The sequence below is a fragment of the Strongylocentrotus purpuratus genome, unplaced genomic scaffold (assembly GCF_000002235.5).
Source record: "Strongylocentrotus purpuratus isolate Spur 01 unplaced genomic scaffold, Spur_5.0 spur5_scaffold_10, whole genome shotgun sequence".
Classification (NCBI taxonomy): Eukaryota; Metazoa; Echinodermata; class Echinoidea; order Camarodonta; family Strongylocentrotidae; genus Strongylocentrotus; species Strongylocentrotus purpuratus.
Window position 1 is genome coordinate 29,728,706 of NW_022145595.1, and position 17,781 is coordinate 29,746,486.

The following is a 17,781-nucleotide window of genomic DNA, read 5'->3' on the forward strand; positions in this document are numbered from 1 at the left end:
TGGGGGCGTTATAGAGGCGACATCGAGGTGTAATTATCTAGGGGGGGGGGGCGGGGTGGTCTTAGGGTAAAGAAACCTTACGAACTGAACCATGAGCATTATTACTCAATGTGAATGAGGTTGTTGTCCCTTTAAAGGTGGGGGTGAAATCCAAATATATTTCATATATTATTAAATATTTGTTGAAATATATTTAGATGTTTGAATGAAAAAATGTGAGTTGTATACAGCCTTGGATGTCACCCAATCATTAACTGGGTTACGTGAAAACCAACATTACAAAAAACGTTATTTGCGGACGAAGGACATGAAAAGCGTCACACATCCAATTGCCCGTTTTGGAAGCCATATAGCCGACCGTGTTTTTGGTAAATTCAGAGGAATCATAAATCATAAGGATACATTCTAAAACCGCCCTCTTTATGAATTAATCAAGAACATTTCAAATAGTGTCATCTCATTAAACCCACGTTCGTTAAAGGAATAGACCAGTTCTGGTCATGCGATTGCATTGTGAAAGAAACGTTGTGGAATCGATCAGAAAGGGTTGATCATCTATTGGTGTGTACTGCAAGGTTATGGAATCATCAAAATGATAAGAAAATTGGCCCAGTCTTTGTGAAGTTACAAGCACTGCACAGAAAGATGTATATAGGACTACGATATATCTATCCAATCCGGATAGATATACAAATTTACCAAATATATCAATTAGTAAGCAGTTTCCCGGCAAAATTTGTATCATCACGTATTAGTCGAAACATATTCCTTCACACGATTGGTAATAAGAGCTGCCCCCATGTCACCCCACTTCCGGTGCCTATGTATTCACTCACAGCCCATCAAAATAATGCAGTAACTACATTTGATGGGTTGTGAGTGAATTCCTCATCGAATTCCAACATTTGTTACTGATAATAGTTTTTATGAAACAGGGTTTTGTTTCTTCCTAATGTTTTGCCAGGACTGATGTCAATGCGCTGAACCTGTAAAAAAAAAACCTCGTATTCACCAGTATACAAATTATAACAACAACGAAAATACGAAATATAACGGTCCCCCAAAAAATAAACAAAATATTTCTTTAAAAAAACATCTTGAGGGGTCTGCAGGATAATTCAGAGCATATTTTTTTTGGTCCCGAAAATTGAAAATTTGGCCGATCGATATTTCGTTTCGTTTCGGGGGGGGGGGGGGGGGGGGAGTAAGGTCACCTTTTTTGGTCACCCATTAGCCCCAAAAAACGTGAGGGGGGGGGGGTTCTTCCAAATCACACACATAAAACAAATTTGAGGGGGGTTCAACCCCCTACCCCCCCCCCCCCCCCCAGCTTACGTGCCTGTCACCAACTGATGAAATGCAAGGTAATGGGAAGAGGTTACAACTTACAAGTATCAAACTTTCTGCTTCTTTCTTTTTTTTAACTTTAACTCATTTTGAATTAAGACTTTTTTGTTGTTGTTGTTGTTTTTCTCATACTGTTTTTATAACGATGTCCTTTGTCAATGTGTTAAGTATATGTGTCTGCTGTAAAAAAAAAAAAAAAAAAACGTCAAAAAGAATCAAATTGAAGGTCTCCGTTGTAGTGTATGTACAGACTGGTTGCACATTAGCTGTGTTGGAATAACCCCTCAAGTTTACGATAACTTATCAACCTCCTTTGAGAATTGGCGTTGTCCAAAATGTTTATTTCAAGAGCTGCCTTTTTCTAATGTGGAACAACTTCCTTTTGAACCATTAACAACCACGATCAATCCGGAGTTCAATAATTTACCAAGTGATATAATTCAGAGTAATCTAAAATATGAAAAACTTAATTACAGGGGTTTAGAGATATGTCAACTGAATGTAAACAGCCTCATTAGACATTCAGATGAATTAAAGTCCATGTTAGTCTATGAATGAGACCAAGATTAACAACTCTGTAAGTGACTACGAGATAGCAATCGAAAATTATGTCACGATTCGAAAAGACCGGAATCGTCAAGGTGGTGGTGTCGCCCTCTATGTTTATAAATCCTTAAAAGTGGAGATGTCTCTCAACGATTTAGAAATCGTGGCTGTTGTTGTCCATTCAAAGATTTGTAAACCGCTCTTACTTCATGGTATAGACCACCGAGTTCTACTATTTATGTACTCAAGGCGTATATATATTGATAGTTTGAAGAAAGATAGCATATTGGTTGGTGATGTAAATTGTGATATATTATTGCAGGTATACTTCCTCGCATACCAGAATGTACGGTGATATTAACAATATCTTTGCTTTTGAGCAGATAAATACGACTGAACCAACGAAAGTAACTAACCAGTCCAACTCTAGTAGACCACATGTTAAGCAAATTATTGTTCACATAGAGGTAAATCACATGATGTCATTTATAATGGATTAAGTTATCATTCCATCAGCTTTCTGGTTCTTAAATCCGAATCGACTTCAATCTCACGTACAGTTCAATTTAGAAATTGCAAAGACTTTGATATCGGCAAATTTAAATCAGACCTTAAAAATCAACCTTGGGAAATGATTAAAGACATCGAAAATATTGATGATGCTGTTAGAAAATGGGAAAAACTTTTAATCGATGTAATTGAAACATATGCCTATCCGAACGAAAAGATAAAAACAACGTAATACTCCTTTGATGAAAGATCGAGACAAAATTAAGCATACAGCTTTCAGGACTAAGAGTGGTGATATGATGTCACAATATAGAAAGCTTCGTAATAAAGTTACATTCGACATTCGAAAGGCGAAATGCAAATATTTTACTAATAAATTTACAAATGTGAATACTGATCCCAGAAAAACATGGACAATTTTAAAATCAGTGATTTCTGTTAAAAAATGTGATTCTACAATTGGTGATACGAATGAAAGTGTTAAAGTAGCGGAAGATTTTAACTCGTACGTTGTAAGTATTGGCACAACTTTAGCCGAACAAATTCCACCAGTTCACTTTTCACATAAAAATAACTCAACCCTGGATAGCACTTTTAGCTTTATGTCCATAACTGAAACTGACACGCTGAACTTAATCAAAAAATTGAAAAAACAAAAAATCGACTGGTCTTGATGGAATAGTAGTATTTATCTTGAAATTAAGCGCTATTGCAATTGACCCACCCTTACTTACTTATTCAACAAATCAATGAAAACTGGAAAAATTCCCGAATCCTTGGAAAACGGTTAAGATTGTGCCTATACAAAAGAATGGTGATAAATCCTCCCCTGGTAATTTCAGGCCAATTTCGATATTGCCCTGTGTGTCTAAAATGTTTGAACGAGTTGTACAACACCAGATATTAGATTACTTACACTCACTGGCGTACTGGTGGGGGGGGGGGGGCCTGGGGGGCGCCAGCCACCCCCCCCCCCAAATAAAATTGAATCATGACTTACTTTCAATTCCATATACAAGTGATGAATAAAATATGTTCGTGAAATCACATGATTTTCAACAAAGTGCGCGTTTCTCCATTTCTGTTGCAAACTGACACATTCCCAAATGGCCAGGAAGAGCAAATGTTTTTTTATAGTCACTAAGGGGCCGTGGCCACTAACAGTAACACTAGTAAAAAAAAAATGCTTTCCAGACGCAACTGTGGCAAGCACTGCCAGGCGTTCCATACTTACATCATGTAACACTGCACATGTACCGTAAAGGAGCCCAGTGGGGAATTGAATTCAGACAAGATTAACAGTAGTGAACGGTACAACGAATCGTCTTCTTTCTCTAATAATTTAATGAAACGGCAAAGCTTCCGCGCTTCGGGGGGGGGGGGGGAGAAACTGAATTCAGACTAGGATTCAGACTATTTCCTTACTCCTCTATTATGTCTCCTTGTTCACGTTGATAACGCCTTTATTTTCTCTCAACAGTATTACTTCGGATTGCCTAATGTCAACAAAGAGAGAGTATTTCTAAACCCATGATGATGTCTAATTTCGATAATAGGCAATCGATGCCTTTTCAAATGCTTGGTGATGACGATTTCTTTGATTTACATCGACCTTCTCAATCTGACGATGCGTCGCATACTTCTGTTAATTCGTATGATAATTTTATATGGGATAACACTAACGTTTCATCTGCAAATTTAGAGTTCGATTTCGATTTTGATGACCCTGCCCAACGTGGAATTACTAACTACATAACCATCAATCAATTTTGTAATGTTTCGAAAGATTTTCAAAATAATTCATTTTCCCTACTTCATTTAAATATCAGAAGTTTGAATAAGCACTTCGATGACCTTCTTTCACTAATAGATAAACCCATGTCAAACCCACTTTCCCTGATTGGCCTCACAAAAACTTGGTTAAATTACGATTCAAACCACCCATTTCATATCAATGATTATGAATTCATTAATAAAAATAGACAAAACAGAGTTGGTGGTGGAGTTGCACTCTACATTCGTAAATCACTTAAATACACTATTTTGAATGAAATCTCAGTTTGTAATGCTATTGTTGAATCCCTTTTTATTGAAATTGTGATTCCTGGTAATAAGAATATCATCGCCGGTGTTATTTATAGGTGTCCTAGCTCAAATACTCTAGAATTTTTACAATATTTGTCAAATTTGTTAAGAAATGTCAACTTTGACAATAAAGACTTCTTCTTGATGGGAGATTTTAATATAGACTTATTGAACCATGAACATAACGGCTTCTCAAGAATTTCTGGAATTAATTTTATCCGCCTCTTGCTTACCACTTGTATCTAAGCCAACGCGTGTTACAAATACATCTGCTACTTTAATTGACAATATTTTTTCTAATGTCATTCCGCATCCAGATTCCTATATAATTCTTTCGGACATAACTGATCACTATCCTATTGCACTGCATTATCAACTGGGTCAATCGATTAATACTAATAATTCTTCAACTTACAGACGTAAAGTTAGTGAAGAAAGTCTGGCACACCTTGGAATTAATCTGGAAAATTATGATTGGTTGTGTGTGCATACTAATAAAGACATTAATAGTTCATATGAAAAATTTGTCCATATATTAAACAATCAGTTGGACATCAATATGCCGAAACAAAAAGTCAAAACCAGTTATAAAAAAACACCTAAACTTCCATGGATTTCAAAGTCTCTTCTACGCTCAATTAATCGGGAAAATAATCTCTTCTATAAATACAAAATAAAAGGTATTGAGAAATCTAAACTGAAATATACATCCTATAAAAACACATTGACTAAAATCATTCGCCTAGAAAAGAGAAAATACTTTGTAAATCGTTTGGAAATGTTTAAACACGACATGCAAAATACCTGGAAAGTTATTAAACAAGCGATGAATTTGACTAAAGGAAGATCTGACATAAATAAAATCAAGTATAACAATGAAACTGTTGAAAATTCCAAAGATATTGCGAACATTTTTAATAATTACTTTTCCTCAATCGGTAACAATCTCGCCGAAAATATCCCCCCATCAAACAAAAATTATACTGACTTTTTAGGTCCCGCTAATCCGAATTCTATTTTTTTCTTTCCGACAAATAGACAAGAAGTCCATAATATCGTCTCTAATCTACAAAATAAAACAAGTTCTGGCTTCGATGGAATTAGTAATGTTATTTTGAAAGCCATTATTCCTTTTATTGTCGACCCATTAGTCCATATATTCAATTTATCATTACTGCATGGTGAATTTCCTGATTCCATGAAACTAGCAAAAATTATTCCCCTATTCAAAAAAGGTGATAAACTTGAAATAGGTAATTACAGGCCAATCTCCTTGTTATCTTCATTTTCCAAAATCTTGGAAAAAATAGTATTTACTCGAATGATTGCTTTCCTGAAGAAATATGATATTTTATCCAACTTTCAGTTTGGTTTCAGGGAAAAACATAGTACTGTTCATGCTTTAATGTCTTTTGTTGAAAAAATTGCCCATTCAATTGACTCGTCTTCTCACACAGTTGGTATTTTCCTGGACTTCTCCAAGGCCTTTGATACGATAAATCACGAAATTTTACTTTACAAACTCGCCAATATTGGTGTCCGTGGAAAGGCCTTGGAGTGGTTCAGGAGCTACCTTTCTAACAGAAGACAATTTGTGTTTTTAAATGAGCAGGCATCTGATTTTAAAAATATTACTTGTGGTGTTCCGCAAGGGAGTCTTTTAGGCCCGCTATTGTTTATTATTTATATAAATGATTTTCATAAATCATCCAATGCTATGTCATTCATTTTATTTGCTGATGATACTAATTTATTTTTTTCACACAGTGATCCAAATATTATTGTTGATGTAATTAACGCAGAGTTGCGAAAAATATTAGAATGGATTAGAGCTAATAAATTGTCATTGAATCTCTTGAAGACGAACTACATATTGTTCAGTAACTCCTTAACATCATTACCCACTGATATTATTCTTGACAACACCCCTCTTGAGCAAGTTTCTCATACAAATTTTTTAGGTGTTGTGGTTGATAGTAAACTATCCTGGAAACTCCACGTTGAAAATATTTGTAAAACTATATCTCGCAATGTTGGTATCATTAACAGACTTAAATCACACCTTCCACAACGATCTTTGTTTATGCTTTATTCTTCTCTTATTTTACCATACTTAAATTATGGACTTCTGCTTTGGGGAAACACGTACCAAACATTGGTGGAAAAAGTTTTATTACTACAAAAGAAAGTCATTCGTATCATATGTAATGCTCCTTTTCTTGCCCATACGGATCCGCTGTTCCTTGAACATAATATCCTAAAAATTAACGATCTATACTTATTACATCTAGGTGAATTTATGTATAAATTCAATTCTGGTACTCTTCCATTTGCGTTTCACGATATGTTTTAACAAAATCGTACATTTCATAAATATCCCACAAGACAGTCAGAAGAATTTCATTTACCTTTTTTGAGAACATTTTTCGCACAAAAAACATTCATCTTTGAAGGCCCTAAATTTTGGAATACTTTGCGTGTTGATTTGAAAAACTCCCCTTCTCTCTCAGTCTTTAAAAGAAATCTAAAGAAATCTTTACTGGCCCCGTACAAAACCTAGCTCCTTGTTATATCGCCTGTGTATATTATATGCAGGAATTTTCATGATTATTACTATTGTCATTATTTTAATTATGATCATTATTGTTGAGATTGTATTATGTTCTCCAGAGAACTCGTCACCACTCGTTTACCAAGTACTTCCTCTCATTGAACTGTTTTTCTTTTTTTGAAAATTTGATCTTGCGCGCAACCTTCATTCTGTTTGTTATCACCTTTCATCTATTTCTGTAGTCCACATGCAAACCTTTTCTCTTTACTGTATCCCTTCTCCTCTCACACTCTCCTTGTTTTCTTTGTACATTGTTCGTGTTATGCGTATTGTTTTGTTTCTCCTTTTGTGTCCTCTCTATTGGCAATTATCCTTATTTTACTCATGTAACTTACTATTATTGAATACTACCACCCGAGGGGTCCACGATTTACAAGCATCGCTTCACAGTGGACCTCTGCGTTTCCAGCTTAACATTAATAAATTATTTTAAGCAGCAATATTTCTTGATATTCAAATATGTAATTCTGTTAAATTCATATTTTGTATTGCATGGTTACTACTTTGATTGTTTATTGTAATTATATTTCTATGAATACTGTATTCTTTTGCTGGAAATGAGAAAAAATAAAATTGAATTGAATTGAATTGAAAAGAGTCGAGAACGGTACAACAAATCGTCTTTTTTCTCTGATAATGTAATGAAACGTAAAAGCTTCTGCCTTTCGCGCGGGCTGGGAAAATATTAATTCAGACAAGAATTAAGAGTAATATTTTAATGAAATGTCAGATTTTCCGCGCTTCGCGCGAGATGGGCGAAAATGTATTCAGACAAGGATTATGAGTCGGAACCGGTACTGTACAATGAGCTGGGAGAATATAATTCAGACAAGGATTGAGAGTAATGATTTATTGAACCGTCAAAGTTTCCGCGCTTCGCGCGGGATGGGCGAAAATGAATTCAGACAAAGATTAAGAGTAATAATTTATTGAAACGTCAAAACTGCCGCGCTTCGCGGGAGAGGGGGGGGGGGGGGGAACTGGATCCAAACAAGAATTGAGAGTCGAGAACGGTACAACGGATCGTCTTCTTTCTCTAACAATTTAATGAAGTGTCAAAGTTTTCGCGCTTCGCGCGGGAGGGTGGAGACTGAAAAATAACTTAGTTCCTGGCCCCTGGTTTATAGAATTAAATTTATAAATATTTGGACATTGGCATTAATATATTTGTCGGTAAGTGGTTGCTCGTTTTGTCGGTAATCGTTGGCCAAGGAAAAAGAGTAATGATTTATTGAACCGTCAAAGCTTCCGCGCTTCGCGCGGGATGGGCGAAAACGAATTCAGACAAAGATTAAGAGTAATAATTTATTGAAACGTCAAAACTGCCGCGCTTCGCGGGAGAGGGGGGGGGGGGGGGGAACTGGATCCAAACAAGAATTAAGAGTCGAGAACGGTACAATGGATCGTATGGTGGCCCTGAAGGGACATCGCGAATAGACTAAATCGTGAAAAATATGCGATAAAATTCACGATATCGTCAATTTTATCGCATATTTTTCACGAAGAAATTCACGAAATTGACGATATCGTGAACTTTATCGTGAACTTTTCACGATGAAATTGACGATATCGTGAATTTTATCGTGAAAAGTTCACGATATAAAGTTCACGATATCGTCAATTTTATCGTGTACTCTATCGTGTACTCTATCGTGTACTCTCCTGACGGGCGCTTCGTAAACAAAACCAGCCCTAGCTGGGGGAGACAGAGAGAAGGAAAAAAGGGAAAGGGAAAGAGAAGATAAAAGGAAAGAAAGAATAAGAAGAAGAAAAGAGGGAAACGGGGGGGGGGGGGCGAAGGGCTCTTGCCTCCTCCTCACTCCCCCCCCCCCGCCAAAAAATAAATAAGGAGAGAGAGAAGGGAAAGGGAAAGGGAAAGAAAATATAAAAGGAAAGAAAGAAGAGGAAGAAGGAAAGAGGGAAACGGGGGAAGGGCGAAAGGCTCTTACCTCCCCCCCCCCGCCAAAAAAATAAATAAGAGAGAGAGAGAGAGAGAGAGAGAGAAGGGAAAGGGAAAGAAAGAAGAGGAATAAGAGGGAAACAGGGGAAGGGCGAAGGGCTCTTGCCTCCTCCCCCCCCCCCGCCAAAAATAAATAAGAGAGAGAAGGGAAAGGGAAAGAAAATATAAAAGGAAAGAAAGAAGAGGAAGAAGAAGAAGAAAAGAGGGAAACGGGGGCGAAGGGCTCTTGCATCCCCCCGCCCAAAAAATAAATAAGAGAGAGAGAAAGAGAAGGGAAAGGGAAAGAGAATAAAAAAGGAAAGGAAGAAGAATAAGAAGAAAAGAGGGAAACGGGGGCGAAGGGCTCTTGCATCCCCCCGCCCAAAAAATAAATAAGAGAGAGAGAGAGAGAGAAGGGAAAGGGAAAGAGAATAAAAAAGGAAAGGAAGAAGAATAAGAAGAAAAGAGGGGCTCTTGCCTCCTCCCCCCTCCCGCGCCAACAAATAAATAGGAGAGAGAGAGAGAGATAGAGAGAAGGGGAAAGGGAAAGGGAAAGAAAATATAAAAGGAAAGAAAGAAGAAGAAGAGGGAAAGAGGGAAACGGGGGAAGGGCGAAAGGCTCTTACCTCCCCCTCCCCCCTCCCGCCATAAAGGGAAAGAGAAGGGAGAGGGAAAGAAAATATAAAAGGAAAGAAAGAAGAGGAAAAGGAATAAGAAAAGAGGGAAACAGGGGCGAAGGGCTCTTGCCTCCTTTCTTTTCTTTCTTTTCCTTTCTTTCCTATTCTCCCTCTTTTTCGTTTTTCTCTTTCTTTCTTCTCTTTCCCTTTCCTTCTCTCTCTCTCTCTCTCTTATTTATTTTTTGGCGGGGGCGGGGGGACGAGGCAAAAGCCCTTTGCCCCCGTTTCCCTCTTTTCTTCTTCTTCCTCTTCTTTCTTTCCTTTTATCTTCTCTTTCCCTTTCCCTTTCCCTTCTCTCTCTCTCTCTGATTTATTTTTTGGCGGGGGAGGGGGAGGGGGGGGGGCAAGAGTCCTTCGCCCTTCCCCCGTTTTCCTCTTTTCTTCTTCTTCCTCTTCTTTCTTTCCTTTTATCTTCTCTTTCCCTTTGCCTTTCCCTTCTCTCTCTCTCTCTGATTTATTTTTTGGCGGGGAGGGGGGGGGGGGAGTGAGGAGGAGGCAAGAGCCCTTCGCCCCCCCCCCGTTTCCCTCTTTTCTTCTTATTATTCTTTCTTTCCTTTTATCTTCTCTTTCCCTTTCCCTTTTTTCCTTCTCTCTGTCTCCCCCAGCTAGGGCTGGTTTTGTTTACGAAGCGCCCGTCAGGAGAGTACACGATAGAGTACACGATAGAGTACACGATAAAATTGACGATATCGTGAACTTTATATCGTGAACTTTTCACGATAAAATTCACGATATCGTCAATTTCATCGTGAAAAGTTCACGATAAAGTTCACGATATCGTCAATTTCGTGAATTTCTTCGTGAAAAATATGCGATAAAATTGACGATATCGTGAATTTTATCGCATATTTTTCACGATTTAGTCTATTCGCGATGTCCCTTCTGGGCCACCATAGGATCGTCTTCTTTCTCTAACAATTTAATGAAGTGTCAAAGTTTCCGCGCTTCGCGCGGGAGGGTGGAGACTGAAAAATAACCTAGTTCCTGGCCCCTGGTTTATAGGGTTAAATTTATAAACATTTGGACATTGGCATAATGGCATTAACATATTTGTCGGTAATTGGTTGCTCGTTTTGTCGGTAATCGGTGGCCTCTACACCCTCCCCACTCCCCCACTGACAAAGATCTAGCGACGCCCCTGATAACGACACAGTTTATACACTCGAGAGTCGAGAACATTTTTTGCAACTTCTCGTGACGTGACAGATCACTTTTCTCCAACTTCTAACCACTCATAAGTCCTCATTTTTTTTCTCCAGGAAGTGCCGGTGGACATTAATGCGCCAAATGTGGTTCTTAAATTGCAAAAGATCCCTACTCTTGGAAGGGGTAGGAGAAAGCAATTTTACGTCATATTACTCTAGGAAGTGCCTGAAAATGCATCTTATTTGGTTCTGAAATTGCAAATGCTTCTTACTCTGTGAGGGGGCCAGAACCCCCTCCCAGATCCACCCCCGTTTGGTCGCTTCACTCCCTCGCCGCTGAAGCCTCGTTCTGTCGCTTCATCGTTTTACATAATTATTACATATATATAGTGAGCACATTTTTTATTTATTTTTTGATCCTCAAAAAAAATTTCAATTTGCACCCCCCCCCCTTGTGCGCCAGGGGGGGGGGGGGGCCCAAAAAGGTAAAAATCACGTGATTTTACATGGTTTTTTTTTCTCAAGGGGGGGGGGGGCCGGGCCCCCCGGCCCCCCCCCCCCTGGATCCGCCACTGAGTGGAAGAACATGTAAAACCCTTGTAAATCATTCTCTTTCATCACCTTCTAAATTCATACCATTCGGGGTCCCGCAAGGGTCGCTTTTAAGAGGTCTCTTTTTAAGAGGGGGAGGGGGGGAGGGGGTAAGGTCATCTTTTTTAGGTCAGCCATTAGCATAATTTTTTGTTGTTGGTCTTTTTGTCTTTTTGTAGAGTTTAAGCATCTATAATTGTGTATTGTACCTTCTTTATATCCTTTAATTGATTAAATAATCACATGTCATGTTTTATATCTATTTATGTAGACCCCATGGAAGACTAGCAGTGTCGTGCCTGGCACCGCTGAATATGGGCTATCCAGCCGTTTTATGAACGTTATGTATATACTTGTATTATATGTTTGTTTTTTAAAACGGAAAATAAGTCTGTCTCGAGCTCTGACCCCGCCCCCTCGGCCTCGTTTATTGCATTAGGAAAACATCTCATTTGAGCTCTGCTCACCAGTTCACCACTTTTCCTGGTGCTACCATAATCTGATAGGAGCACTGACCACTGATAAAGGGATTACCAGTAGGGTCCATGGGGAGAGAGACAGCGGTCAATCATAGCCTAGTTACTGATAAAGGGATTACCAGCTGATATCTGATATCCAGTCCAGATTCATAGTCTTCTCATCGCAGACCCTACACCTATATTTATAATAGGCCTGGATTCAGTGTGTCTTAAGTCTCACTTCATATTGTTTTTTTTATAGCAAGTACTAGCTACTTTCTTTTACGTATAGAAGAGAACATTGATGTGCTTGGCAATGGAAAAATGCAGAAGGAAAATATAAAGGGAGGATAAAATAGGGAAAGACGGGTGATAATAAGGAAAGATGGAAATGGAGGGAAAGAAGGAAGAGAAAATAAAGAATAGCATAAGGAAAGATGGAAAAAGAAGATAAAAAGTTTAAAAAGAAATACATAAGGAAAGATGGAAACAGAAGATAAAGAAGGTTAGAAAAAAAAAAATACATAGAGAGAATAAAACAAGGTGAAAATAGAGGAGGAAAGATGAAAAAGATAAAATTAGGAGAAAATAAAGAATAACATAAGGAAAGATGGAAAAGGAAGATAAAAGAAGGTTTAAAAAGAAATACACAGGGAAAGATGGAAACAGAACATAATGAAGGTTAGAAATAAAGAAATACATGAGAAAAGATAGAGAGAATAAAACAAGGTGAAAATAGAGGAATACATAAGGAAAGATGAAAATTAGAAAGACGGAGAAAATAAAGAAGGGCATAAGGAAAGATGGCTAAAGAAGATAAAATTAGGAGAAAATAAAGAAATATATAATGAAAATTAGAAAAGAGATGTTGAAAGAAGGAGAAAAATAAAGAATAATATCAGCCGAAAGGTATATAGAACAAAGGTGATTATAGTGAAAAACATGAGGAAAGATGGAAAGGAAACATGGAAATGAAACATTGAGAAGATAAAGAAGTTAATTGGACAAATAAACTTTTAAAAAACCACCAACCAACATGCGTTAACTGGACCAAACTTTGATTGGTCATGTTGCTGCATAATAAGGGCGACTTGAAATAATCGCACTGTCACAAGTATTTTAGTTTTTCTGCATAAATATAATCATTACCTTAAAACATAAAGGTTAGATGTCTTATGTATTGAACCAAATCTTTAATAGGCAAGCTTGCCCAGTACCTCTTTGATCAAACGACACGGCGAATTTTTAAGAACACTAAAAGAAAATACACTGAAAAACGGCCGCTCAGAGTGCCGGGCGCATTCACGATACTGCATGTGGCAAGTTTTTTCCGAATTGGGTGGTGGAGTAACGCCTTTAACATAGGCTATATTTGTCGACCTTACCCGACTTTCAAATGGAGAATCTCACTTTTCGGTGAACGGGGACCGAAATACCCCACTTGCGTGTCTGGTATTACAGACCGCTTTCTTTCCCGATATCTTCGCGTACACCAAGCTTCGTGAGAATGAGCAATCTCAGAAGCTGGATGAATGTTGTCCTTGTAGTGTGAGGTTCATGAGTAATTATTGTTATAAACTCCGACATATAATATGGATGATAATGTTTGTCAAGTTTATTGCGGACTTTGTCATCCTCATGAAAGTATTAGATCAAGTAAAAAGGCTTCAATTAAAATAGTTAAAAATGACCAGAAATCATTTCGATGTTAAGATATTTTTGACGCACTTCTCGTCATGATATTGAATTTATAACATACAACGAAACGAGGACATCATAATCATAAAGACGTTCGTTGTGCAGATATGTATTTGCTTATTAATACATACAGTGACAAAAAGAATAATGCGCTATAATCATGAGCAAAAAACCAAGAGGTTTCGGAGAATGGTAAAAAATCATCCGAGCAGTCAATTAGGCAATTCTTCAACAATCTTAAGTATCAAAAAGTGAAAAGGTTTAACTGTCGTGATAAAAATGAGCTTGTCATAGAGATTTATTATACAAGTGAGCATCGAAATGTTTCTTTAATGAACTGCTATAAAATTTTGAAACCAAATACTCTTGTGCTGAAATTTCATATCCTCAGTATCGAGAAGCATAATGTTCCATTATGGTTGCATCAACTATTGTAAAATAGATTAAGTCCTTCGATGTCTTGTAATGCCCTAATCACTCAGCTAATTATTATCTTTCTAAAGGATTGTAGATTTGAGAGTTTCTGTTTCTTTCGTGTTACATGCAATGGACATTCAATCATCACGGCTTGATGTGTTGTGGGGAAATAAATATTGTATCCTATACGTGTACAGATCATATTAAATCAAATAAAAGTTTGATGAAATTCAATTCTTATCTTGCCAGAATCATCATTTTTTTAAATACCGTCTTTATAACGAATTCCAAGAAATATGCCGTCTGCCTAAACAACCACCCCCCCCCCCCCTATTTCAAATTTGACGTCTGAGCCCCGGCCACTCCCTATTTTCAAATCCTTGATCTGCCGTTTGGGGGGGGGGGGGGCAAGAAATAGGCAAAGAAAGTTGAGTAGACCTTCAGATTACGCACTGATGTAACGAAAACAATATTTACAACATCCTATTCTTGCTTTAATACCTCAAAAATATTTAACGGTCAAACCAACAAAATGTATGTTTTCCCGGCCTTTCCTTATAGGCCTAGGCCTACACCATTTTTCTAAATGCGTTCGAGTTTATTTTGTCTATGCGAATAAATTTGGTGGAGAGTAACGCCTTTAACAGAGGCTATATTTGTCGACCTTACCCGACTTTCAAATGGAGAATCTCACTTTTCGGTGAACGGGGACCGAAATACCCCACTTGCGTGTCTGGTATTACAGACCGCTTTCTTTCCCGATATCTTCGCGTACACCAAGCTTCGTGAGAATGAGCAATCTCAGAATCTGGATGAATGTTGTCCTTGTAGTGTGAGGTTCATGAGTAATTATTGTTATAAACTCCGACATATAATATGGATGATAATGTTTGTCAAGTTTATTGCGGACTTTGTCATCCTCATGAAAGTATTAGATCAAGTAAAAAGGCTTCAATTAAAATAGTTAAAAATGACCAGAAATCATTTCGATGTTAAGATATTTTTGACGCACTTCTCGTCATGATATTGAATTTATAACATACAACGAAACGAGGACATCATAATCATAAAGACGTTCGTTGTGCAGATATGTATTTGCTTATTAATACATACAGTGACAAAAAGAATAATGCGCTATAATCATGAGCAAAAAACCAAGAGGTTTCGGAGAATGGTAAAAAATCATCCGAGCAGTCAATTAGGCAATTCTTCAACAATCTTAAGTATCAAAAAGTGAAAAGGTTTAACTGTCGTGATAAAAATGAGCTTGTCATAGAGATTTATTATACAAGTGAGCATCGAAATGTTTCTTTAATGAACTGCTATAAAATTTTGAAACCAAATACTCTTGTGCTGAAATTTCATATCCTCAGTATCGAGAAGCATAATGTTCCATTATGGTTGCATCAACTATTGTAAAATAGATTAAGTCCTTCGATGTCTTGTAATGCCCTAATCACTCAGCTAATTATTATCTTTCTAAAGGATTGTAGATTTGAGAGTTTCTGTTTCTTTCGTGTTACATGCAATGGACATTCAATCATCACGGCTTGATGTGTTGTGGGGAAATAAATATTGTATCCTATACGTGTACAGATCATATTAAATCAAATAAAAGTTTGATGAAATTCAATTCTTATCTTGCCAGAATCATCATTTTTTTAAATACCGTCTTTATAACGAATTCCAAGAAATATGCCGTCTGCCTAAACAACCACCCCCCCCCCCCCTATTTCAAATTTGACGTCTGAGCCCCGGCCACTCCCTATTTTCAAATCCTTGATCTGCCGTTTGGGGGGGGGGGCAAGAAATAGGCAAAGAAAGTTGAGTAGACCTTCAGATTACGCACTGATGTAACGAAAACAATATTTACAACATCCTATTCTTGCTTTAATACCTCAAAAATATTTAACGGTAAAACCAACAAAATGTATGTTTTCCCGGCCTTTCCTTATAGGCCTAGGCCTACACCATTTTTCTAAATGCGTTCGAGTTTATTTTGTCTATGCGAATAAATTTGGTGGAGAGTAACGCCTTTAACAGAGGCTATATTTGTCGACCTTACCCGACTTTCAAATGGAGAATCTCACTTTTCGGTGAACGGGGACCGAAATACCCCACTTGCGTGTCTGGTATTACAGACCGCTTTCTTTCCCGATATCTTCGCGTACACCAAGCTTCGTGAGAATGAGCAATCTCAGAATCTGGATGAATGTTGTCCTTGTAGTGTGAGGTTCATGAGTAATTATTGTTATAAACTCCGACATATAGTATGGATGATAATGTTTGTCAAGTTTATTGCGGACTATGTCATCCTCATAAAAGTATTAGATCAAGTAAAAAGGCTTCAATTAAAATAGTTAAACATGACCAGAAATCATTTTGATGTTAAGATATTTTTGACAATTTTAGACAATATCATATTTAATTGTGTCCATGTACTATATCGAACTAGACAATTATGATGAAACTTGAAAGGAACATAATTATAACCAGGAAGTTCCTGATATAACTATGCTTATAAAGTGAAGCAAGGAAGATGAAACTGGCATCTCCCATGTATACTGGTAGCTATGAGAATGGACAAAATCCGAACCTATATGAGACTGCGAATAAGACTAGAACATCATGGAGGAGTTCCAAGCAGTACTTATCAAGGTTGGGCTGGTGATGTCCTGGCAAAGTTTGTTTACACTGCAGATTAGGGACTCTAACTCTCTCTTGCTCTGTGGTGAGCTTACCACCAAAATGCACCCCACTTTCGGGTCCAAAGTGGGGTGAAGTTTAAATGGACTGTTTTCGTCATGGTATTTAGGAATTGACAGGACATGTAATCACTGGACTACGCGTTGGATGACGGACATTCACAGCGTGATAACCGACCATTTTTTGCACAATATCGCGTTTTCTGTCGTTGTTGGGAATATTTAGGAATGGCTGGTGACAATATGCCACTGTTAAAACACCTCTCCATTCTCTTTTTGTTCTCAACCTATGTAATCGGTGTTCTTGGTAAGATTGGTTTTGTCATTATATTTCAGGGTGTCCCATGTATTGAAATTTGTGATGGGTCTTTTGTTAATGCCAAATGATTTTAGATATAGACTAGTTGTTGTTATTACTAGTATAACCTCAATGCCACTGTCCATAATATTATTATGGAAAGTGGCATTGAGGTGTGCAAATTTCTTTTAGCTTCAAATTTTGTTTTCTCAGGCAGGAGCCCCAAATTCGCCAAAAATTTGATGGCAAAATTTCACTTAAAATAGATTCTAGATCTAACTTTTAGTCTAGAGTCTAGTTAGGCACATTCATGGGGCACTAGAGGGCGCTTTGCGCGCGTACGAAAATCTGAATGGCCTTGCTGCGGTGGGTCGGCAATAATCAGCCCAAAACTTGGATATGGGAGGGTGGAAGGATATATCTTTTTTATAATGTTATCTGGTCTTACCCTTAACCATCCTATGTTTAATCTATGTAGAAATAACATGCGAGTACGATAAGAGAAACATCGGGCCCATTACTGATGCAACTTTTAAAATATTAGCCTAGAAATGACCACCAAACGGAAAAAATTGACATTTTTTCCCGACAAATCTTCATAAAATCTGATTTATAAACAATTCACATCTAGACCTAGGTACACTAATACAAATACGATTTTCTGAAAATTCAGGTATTACTTTTTAAGTTTCTTTCAAGTATATTTCTGCGCATTGCAGCGCCAATGTTCTTCACTGCTTCAAAATCACCCTTG

General features: G+C 37.5%; 1 protein-coding gene across 3 annotated transcripts in view; it reads left to right on the top strand.

The window, feature by feature from the left end:
• The first annotated feature begins 16,843 nt into the window (after positions 1-16,843).
• Positions 16,844-17,781, top strand: part of LOC584064 (heparan-alpha-glucosaminide N-acetyltransferase) — a 30,256-nt gene continuing 29,318 nt past the window's right edge. For 2 of the 3 annotated variants that reach the window (XM_783945.5, XM_011676053.2), the window contains exon 1: positions 16,844-17,036. In XM_783945.5, coding sequence (XP_789038.4) covers positions 16,958-17,036 — 79 coding nt within the window. In that variant the 5' untranslated portion in view covers positions 16,844-16,957. The remainder of the gene's footprint in view (positions 17,037-17,781) is intronic. The other variant, XM_011676056.2, reaches the window with a different exon arrangement.